Raw genomic sequence first — 8,653 nt, 5'->3', positions numbered from 1 at the left:
TACAGAAGGCCTACTTTATTGCAGCACAAATCAAGTCAAGCAGGGGACGGGACGCAGCTGCTCTCCTGTGGAGAGAACCAGGGACGAGGTGCCCCGCGCTCTGTGCATCTCCGCTGGAGGCAAGGGACGGTTCCCCAGGACACGGGCTGAACTGGTTAACAGAGGACAGACACAGAGACGGGTAGCACAGTCTAGTCCAGTTTTTGCGAGACCCTTTGCTTTGGGATGAAACAAACACCCCCAACACACGCACACACACCCACAAAAGCTCTGCAGGCAGCTCCCCCCAAATTAGACCTGCCTACTGTCCAGTTAGCTGGGCCTGGGTGCACTGCGGCAACACAAAATACGCTGGAAATGGACTCAAAATTTCAGAAACAAAATTAAAAATGAGAATTTTATATTTTCTTCCTGTAAGTGAAAAAGTAACAAAAATCCACCATTTTGACACCAGACTGGTGGCTGATGGCATCTGATTGTAACATAAGGTTCTCCCTGGAATTGTCCTGCTCAGCTGTCCAGGCCTGGCACTCTGCTGTCCACACCTGTCCCTGAGCCCCCTCGCCGGGGCGTCCCAGCCAACCTTAGACGAGGGAGGCACCACTGCAGTGCCTGGCGGGCAGGGAGGCACGGGCACTGCACTCGGCCCTTCCACGGGGCCAGCTGGAAAGGCAACGTGGCCGCCCTGCCCTGGCGCCTCAGAGAGAGTTGCTGGTGAAGGTCTGACCCTGGGTCTGAGCAGCAGGCTCCCAGGGGACCTGGAGACGCCTGTCATGCAGGCCCGGGGTGGAACGTGGGGAGCAGATGCTCCACAGAAGCAGCCGTCTGGGCTCCCGCAGGCGCTCCTGGGGCCTCATTTCCGAGGATACTCGCCATGCCCCCTAGAACCGCTTTCACTAACACCCCCTGGAAGCACAGCACCCCAGCAACCAAACTCTCTGGAAGAAAGCCCTTGGCAGAGCTGAGACTCATCACCGCACGACGGTGGAGAGGGTGAACAGACGCCTGGCACTCGGCCCCGGGGACACGGCGAGTGGCGCCGCTCCTGACTGATGGGGGGAGGGGGCCCGAGCCCCTGAGGGCGTGAGGCTGGGATGAGGGCTCACAGGGCGGCCGAGGGGCCGGGGGGACAGTGCAGAAGCAGCTCGAGGCCGAGGCCGGAATGCAGCCACAAGGGCCGGCAGGCGCCTAGATGAGGCGGGTGACGGGGCAGCCGTCGGACTCGTCCAGGTACAGGGTGCTGAAGACGTCGTTGAAGAATGTCGGGTGGTACCTGCAGGCTCGCTCACAGTCCGGGTTGAAGTTCACCTCGAGGACCTGCGGCTGCATCACTTGCCTCCCTGACGGCACAGGAGCACAGGCATCTCACTCCGGGGGGAGGCGGCTGGGGGCCCCCGCCTGGAGCCCGCTCTCCCAGGGCAAAGACTGGAGCCGCCTCCAGCTCCAGGAGTAACAAGCGCCACCACACCCAACTCAGAGACCCTGTCCCGTCGGCCCCTGGGGACCCCGAAGTGTATGCCCAGCCAGGGCCCTGCCCCTCACCTTTCTCGCAGGGCTCCCTCCCTCCTGAGCCCTCCCCTGACCCCACGACCACCCACCCTTCCTGCTGTGCTCTGCCCTGCAGGCTCTGGCTCCCTAAAGCTGGGTCTCCCCTGACCCAGGCCTCCTGGCTAATTTGAGGCAAGGATAACCTAGGCAGTGTCGACCAGGGCAAGGAGGCGGTGACGCCCCCTCTCCGTCCCCTAGGGACGGGATGACCCGCTTTAGGTAACTTGTCGGGGGCAGTGTGGATTATGGGGCGGGGGACCCTCACCATCCGGACGGCTGTCCCACTTCAGCATGAGATCAACGGCATACACGGCCCGGGACGAGGGGTAGTCGCAGAGGCCCAGGGGGGGTGGCTTGGCACATGCTGCCTGGAACAGCTCCCTGAAGGCCTGGAAGATCTCAGCCTGGGGACCGGGAGAGGCAGGCTCAGGGGGCCTGTGCACCTGCCATTGGGACCAGCCCCTCGGGGGGCAGTCCACGGCCCCTTCCTGAATCCTAGTCTCCAAACGGCCAAGTCACCTCTTCCTACATCCGTAATGACTCCAGAGGTGGCCGCAGCCTGACCCCTGCTGCCCCGGCTCCTGGCATCCACCTACCGCAGACCCTGCTGCATCCCTGCCCCTGAACTGCTCCCTCCAGGATGCTTGCACGCCACCCCCATCTCTAAGCGTGTCCTGTGCTCTTTACCATCTGGCTGTACCCAGGGTGCTTTGGATACCCTGCCAGGCGGCCCCCAGGCACCCCCAAGACACCTGGGCCAGAGGGGAGGAGGGGTCGCAGCCCACACGTCTCCCGCACCCGCCTCGATGGGAGGAGCAGGACCACCCAGAGGAAGTGGGGCCCCCCGCCCCGCCCCAGCTTTGCCAGGACTCACCTGGACGCTCTTCCAGGGAAATTCTGGGTACTGCTTCTCAAACTCAGGGATGAACTCGTTGTAGTGCACCTGTGACACACACAGGCCCGTCATGCTCTGCCCCGGGGCCGCCTCTGAGCAGGGACGGGGACACTTGCTGGGGCCCCCAGTCAGTGCTGGCAGCCCCTCAGCTCCACACCCCCCGGGCACAAATGGGAGGCCGGATACGGGGTCTGCGTCTCCTTCCAAAATGCTCCCCGCCCAGCAAACTGACGTGCACAGCCGCTGTGAGGCTCAGTAAGGCACCGAGCCAACGTGTCACCATGGCCTGAGAGCAGAGCGCCGGAGGCAGAGCTCGGACCCGAGTCTGCAGGGCCCAGGCCTGCGCCCACCGCGCGGCACCAGCTCCGGTGGACAGCCAGGGCTGCTCAGTCCTGGACTTCACCCCAAGCCCAGCTGTCAGCTCAGGTGTCTCCCAGAAGGACCAGGCTGGCTCCCTATGGAAGCCCAGTGTTCACACCCGCTGATAGGCGTCCCCACCCCTGGTGGCTTCAAAGGAAATGTGACCCTTGGGAGGACACCTGCTATGGGGAGGGAAGGCACTTGGGTCCCTCCGAGACAACTCCAGCCGCAGCCCAGGGCCTGGGGACCGGCCTTCAACACAGCCCAGGACAAGAGGAGGCCCAGCCACGTGGACGGTGCAGCGGCCCCCGGCGGGCTTCTCAGCCCCGTCCAGTGCGGCCTCGTGTGTTAACATCACCACGTGCCACACTTAGGGGTAGCCGCTTTGTGGGAGGGAGGTGGGGACGAGAAGGCCACCCGCAGGCCTTGCACGGAGCAGGAAGGAGAGCGGTGTGCCCTTTGTCTGCCTGCAACAGCCACTGACCAAGCTGCAGGCCAGAGAGGACTCGGGGACAACACGCTGGAGCCTGTTGCTCCTTTTCTTCCCTCCTCCTCCCACTGGGGGCCTCTGCCTCTGCCTGCGCCCTGCCTTCCCTGCCTGGCTGAACGGGGAGCACCCACGGTGCAGGGTTGTCCCAGGAGTACCCGTGGCACCTGCCTGAACTGGGAGCACCCACGCTGCCTGCCTGCCTCAGGGGCACCACGAGCCAGTGGGGGTTGGACGCCCTCACCTCGAAAGGGGCTTTGCCCTGATGCCCTTCGCTCGAGGTGCCGTGGCAGCACGGGAAGATGGAGGACCCGAGGTCAGGGCAGGGTCACAGGCTGGCAGCAGCCCCTGCCCTGGGGGCCCCATGACACGAACGCTGGTGCCTCCCCACCCCCCGGTGTCGGTGCTCAGCAGGTGCTGAATGGAAGACAGCCCGTGCTTCGCGGCGGAGAGCCTGCTCTGCTCGGACCTGCCATGGGACCAGGAAGCCTCAGGGGTCCCCTTTATCTCGACCAGAGCGCGCGCCCCTCTGAGCAGCAGGGCAGCTGTTGGAGGTGGTGCGGGTACCAGAGGCAGCTCCTCGCACCATCTGTGAGGCCTGCCCGGAGGAGAAGCTGACGAGCGTAGGGTCCGGTCTGTGCCAGCCTCCACATGGACCCACTCTTCAGGCCCCGCCAAGCCCCTACCTGCTTGAGCACCACTTCCGGGTCGTAGTTCATGACAGTGAAATGCTTCTCGTAGTCGTCCAGGTCGTTGAGTGCAAAGGGCCTGCAGGGTGAGCAGAGGACGCTCCAGCTCCGAGCGGGGACCGTCCGAGCAGGGGAGGTGCTCAGCGCCCCCACGGCCCCACTAGGCCGGCAAACGCGGCCGTGGATGGAGGGCGGGCGCCTGTCACACGCGGGGCGCTCGCGTCCCCCGAGTCGGCCGAGGCGAGAGCCGATGCCTTTTACAGAAGCGGGCTCCCGGGGTCCCCGCCGGCTGCTCGGCAGGCGCGCTCATCCCCAGGGAGGAGGGGCCCCGGCGCCCAGCCGCCGCCCGAGCCCAGCCCGTCTCCCGAGTTACCGGTTGGAGAAGCGCAGCCAGAACACGTCGTAGACGAACAGCTTCAGGGGCCTCACGGACCGCAGGAGCACCACGTAGCGGATGTCGAACTTGACCCCGCCCACGTCTTCTCGGAGGAACAAGACGGGACTCTCAATGTATTTGGACACAACCTGCTGGACACAGACGCAGGCTCGCGGGCGCTCAGCTCAGCTGGGCCGGGGGAGCGCTCGACCTCACGGGGGGTGGCTCAAGTGCTGCCACCACGTCTGGAGGAGGCGACTCGCTCCTGAGCCCCCTCCCTCGGGGCCGGGGGGCTTCTGCCCGTCTTGGTGCCACGAGGGGAACCGCTCCCTGCTCCGCCTCTTCCTGTCTTTCCAGAGCTGTGTCCAGGCTGCAACAATTCCTTCATCTTCGCCCCTACTTTATTTTTTTAAATTTTATTTCTTGGCCGCACCCATGGCACGTGGAAGTTCTTAGGCCAGGAATCAAACCCGATCGACAGTTGCGCCAACACTGGATCCTTAACTCGCTGAGCCACAAGGGAGCTTCCTCTACCTCTACTTTATTTTGCTTTATTTTTCTTCTCAGTGCCGCACCTGCAGCATATGGAAGTTTCCAGGCTAGGGGTCGACTCGGAGCAGCAGCTGTTGGCCTACGTCACAGCCACAGCAACGCCAGATCCGAGTGGGGTGTGCGACCTGCACCATAGCTCACGGCAACACCAGCTCCTTAAGCCACTGAGCGAGGCCAGGGATCAAACCTGGATCCTCATGGATACTAGTCGGGCTTAACCCGCTAAACCACAACGGGAACTCCTCACCTCCACTTTAACTGAAGGGAAAGACCCCACCAGTTGTCAGGCTTTGAAAACAATACAAATTGTCAGCTGTAACTCCACTGCTTCCCCAGCCCTCCGCCGGAAACCTCCGCAGGGGTCAGTCTGGGGGTGTGTGCCCTCGGCCTCTGTGCAGGCAGAATCTGTGCCTTTTACCGCCCGCACTGATGGCCCCAGTCACTTTGGCACCTTCGCCCAGGCTCTGAGGGGCTCCCTGGCTTGGCCACCTCCCTCCCGCCAGGTGGTCACGTGAGGTGCCCTGTGTGTGGGCAAGCGGGTCAGGTACACCCAGGACGGCCCCCTCCTCCAGCTGTCACAGCCCCTCCCTGCTGGCAAGGGCAGTGGAAGGGGTGGGGGTGGGCCTTCGGAGATTCCTGTGAGCCAGGGACCCCATCAACCGGGACCCACCCGCCCAGGTCCTGGGCACAGCGTCCCCTCTGGCCCACTCTCGGCGCACTGGGGGCCCCACCTTGGGAGAGCTCTCGCGGTGCCGGATGACGCTGTGCAGGCTCTTGGTGATGTGGGTGTCCAGGCTGCGGGCCAGGTTCCAGGGCTTGCAGATCCAGTGGTTGTCCTCGCCCCTGGGAGCAGAGAGGGGCGGCTAGGCTGTGCCCTGGACGCCCCTGCCCCTGGCAGTGTGTCCCCGGGACCCTGGCAGCAGAGGAGGGGCGGAGGGAGCCGCAGTCCCATGGAATGGCCACCTGAGCAGCGGCCTAGAGGGTGTCGATGGCGCACGGCTTGGTGCCCGCACACAGCCAGTGCCCGGCCACGGGGCAGCGGGGGCACTCACCGCCTCTCCCGCTGCTGGAAGTAGCTGACAAACTGGGGCAGCTCCGTGCGCAGGTTGAAGGTGCGGGGCAGCCAGGCCGGGCCCTCGGGGCCCCCCACGCGGCGGGCGATGGAGGCCAGGCAGTCCTTGACCGTCAGCAGGTTCTCGCAGGGGAACTGGTTCAGCAGCACCGTGGGCCTCTCCTGGCTCAGTCTCCTGCGGGGCAGACGCCGGTCAGGGGAGGCGGGCCGGGGGCCGGGGCCGGGTGGGCGGGCGCCTCACCTGTAGTCCTTGAAGTGAGAGAAGTTGTAGAGGATGTCGGCGTCCGCCTCGCTCTGGGTGAAGGAGAAGCGTGGGTGGGTGAGGTGGCTGAGCACCTGCTGGACGTCCGTGTAGACCCTGCAGGGAAGGGCCGGGCCAAGGTCAGCCCGCCGGGCTCAGACCCCACGCCCGCTGCTGGTCCGCTGAGTGATGGGGCCCCTCGGCCCCTCAAAACCCCAGGTCCCTCATCCGTCAGGCGGGCGCACAGGGCCCGGCTCGTGCTCGTCTTAGGATGGAACAGAGGCGCTGAGTGTCCGACAAACACGGGCTCTGGCCTCCAGCTGGACACAGGTCGGGCTGACACACCGAGAACCCTGCCCTTGGAGAAGAGGCCGGTGCCCCGGGTGCCCTGGACAAGGCCTCGCTCCACACCTGTGCCCACCCCGCCGCAGCAGGGCCGGAAGCCTGTCTGGGGCAGTGGAGGCAGCAGCACCCTCCAAGCGATGGGGCCGAGTTGGAAGCAGGAGGGAGGGCAGGCCGGACAGCCCTCCAGGGGAGGGACAGGGACCCGGAGCTGGACAGCTCGGGCGGGGCCAGGCATGGAGCTCAGCTGTGGGCAGGAGGGCACAGCCAGTGGCCTCTGACTGAGGAGGCGGGGGGGATGCCAGGCGGGGGGCCGTGGGAAAGGGGAGGAGGAACCCCCAGGATTGGGGTTGGGGCAGACAGAGCATGTCGCCTGTTTCTGGCTGGATTGGGTTTGGCAGCCAGAGGGAGGGGGTCCCACAGGAACCAGAGGCCCGTCTGCCCGGGGCTGAGCTGGGACCCGCCTCCGAGGCAGCTCTGCATCCGTGGGTGTTGCTCGGCGCCTCTGCTTCCTCACCTGTAAAATGGAGCGTCTGCCTCCACCCGGGGCGCAGCCTGGGCTTGCTGGCCTGACGTAACCTGCCAGCCTACGCCTGCAGATGCCCGGCAGGGGCCCCCCTGGCGGCCGGGGTGCCTTTCTGGGTCCCCGTCGGCACTGGCTCCCTGCTCTGAGGGGCTGCTGAGGGCAGCTGGGCAGTGCTCCCCTCCCTCCTCTGAGCGCTCTGTGGCCCTGTGACACCCCCTGGCGTTCCTGTCACTGCCCTGCTGCCGGGAGGCAGAGGATTCACTGAGCGCCTCCCACCCCCAGCGCGGCTCCAGGGCCAGGGGCCACGGGGGGGGGGGGGGCGAGTGAGGGAAGGTCTCATCGCAGGCTGGGGGACGCACTTGAAGACGTGGTCACGGGGGTACACGGCCGGGCTGATGGCAAGCGGCAGCTTCTCCTTGTTTTCCTCCAAGATGGCCTAAAAGGTGGAGACAGACGTTCCAGAAAGGGAGCAGGTGAACACGTGCCTCCCCTCCTGGTACCTGAGGGTTCCGGGAGCCCAGGGCACACCTGGACCTCAGGCAGCGCCCAGAGCCCTCAGACCACCCTGCCCCAGACTCAGGGCTCCAGGCCCCTCAGAGGCGGCCCGGCGGGTTTTGTGTCCAAAGGACAACGTAAACACGGTTCTAAATCTCGCTGTTCTACATGCTTCCTCCAGGTCACAGGCAGCCCAGAGGGTGCCCAGCCCGTCCTGGGAGGGAGTGGCCTGGGCCTCGGGGAGCCTGCACAGGCTGTTTTGAGCTTAAGCAGCGTGGTGGTTTAAAACACATCCAGGAGTTCCCACTGCGGCACGACAGGATCAGTGGTGTCTGCAGCGCCAGGACACAGGTTCGATCCCCAGCCTGGTTCAGTGGGTTAAGGATCCCAAGTTGCCCCAGCGGCAGTGTAGGTCACACCTGCAGCTCAGATCTGATCCTTGGCCCAGGAACTCTATATGCTATGGGGCAGCCATGAAAAAGATGAGAAAATTAAAAAATAAAACCTGTCCACAAACCGACATTCTTTTTGTTTTGGTTATGTTTGGGCTGCACTGCAGTAGGTAGAAGTTCCTGAGCCAGGGAACAAAACTGCGCCATAGCAGTGACGCCAAATCCCTCACCCGCTAGGCCAGCAGGGAACTCCTAGTTCACTCATTTCTATGATCCTCTGGGGCCTTTGCTGAGCATCTGATGTGCTGGTGGAGGCAGCAAAACTTCAACATGGTGGGGGGCAAGGCTGGAGCCTCTGCCCACAGGATACCAGGTGTCCCCTCCACCGCCCCGTTTTGGACTCCAGCTCTTCCACCAGCTGTGTGATCTCTGGCAAGTTACTCAACCTCTCTGTGCCTCAGTTTCCTCATCCTCAGTAAAGTGAAGGTAAACATAGGACCGGATGCCGCAATGTAAGGATTATAGCCCAGTACGCCTGTAAAGTGCTCAGAAGCAGAGGCTCGTGCGTCACTTGGATTCGCTGGGACAGGTGAAGGGAGCCAGTGGCAGGAGATCAGAGGGCGGGGTGGAGCAGAGAGGGGGGGCCAGGGTTAAGTCCAGCTCCACCCTGCCTGGGCT

General features: G+C 64.3%; 1 protein-coding gene across 1 annotated transcript in view; it reads right to left on the bottom strand.

The window, feature by feature from the left end:
* The window catches only part of TTLL12 (tubulin tyrosine ligase like 12), a 31,109-nt gene continuing 22,456 nt past the window's right edge, over positions 1-8,653 (bottom strand). The window contains exons 13-21 of the mRNA XM_021093096.1: positions 7,448-7,524; positions 6,221-6,337; positions 5,960-6,154; positions 5,639-5,750; positions 4,353-4,504; positions 3,977-4,058; positions 2,423-2,491; positions 1,814-1,952; positions 1-1,340 (exon numbers count right to left, since the gene is read on the bottom strand). Coding sequence (XP_020948755.1) covers positions 1,189-1,340; positions 1,814-1,952; positions 2,423-2,491; positions 3,977-4,058; positions 4,353-4,504; positions 5,639-5,750; positions 5,960-6,154; positions 6,221-6,337; positions 7,448-7,524 — 1,095 coding nt within the window. The 3' untranslated portion in view covers positions 1-1,188. The remainder of the gene's footprint in view (positions 1,341-1,813; positions 1,953-2,422; positions 2,492-3,976; positions 4,059-4,352; positions 4,505-5,638; positions 5,751-5,959; positions 6,155-6,220; positions 6,338-7,447; positions 7,525-8,653) is intronic.

Source organism: Sus scrofa, chromosome 5 (assembly GCF_000003025.6).
Source record: "Sus scrofa isolate TJ Tabasco breed Duroc chromosome 5, Sscrofa11.1, whole genome shotgun sequence".
In the NCBI taxonomy this organism is placed as follows: domain Eukaryota; kingdom Metazoa; phylum Chordata; class Mammalia; order Artiodactyla; family Suidae; genus Sus; species Sus scrofa.
This window is presented reverse-complemented; position numbering and strand designations above follow the sequence as displayed.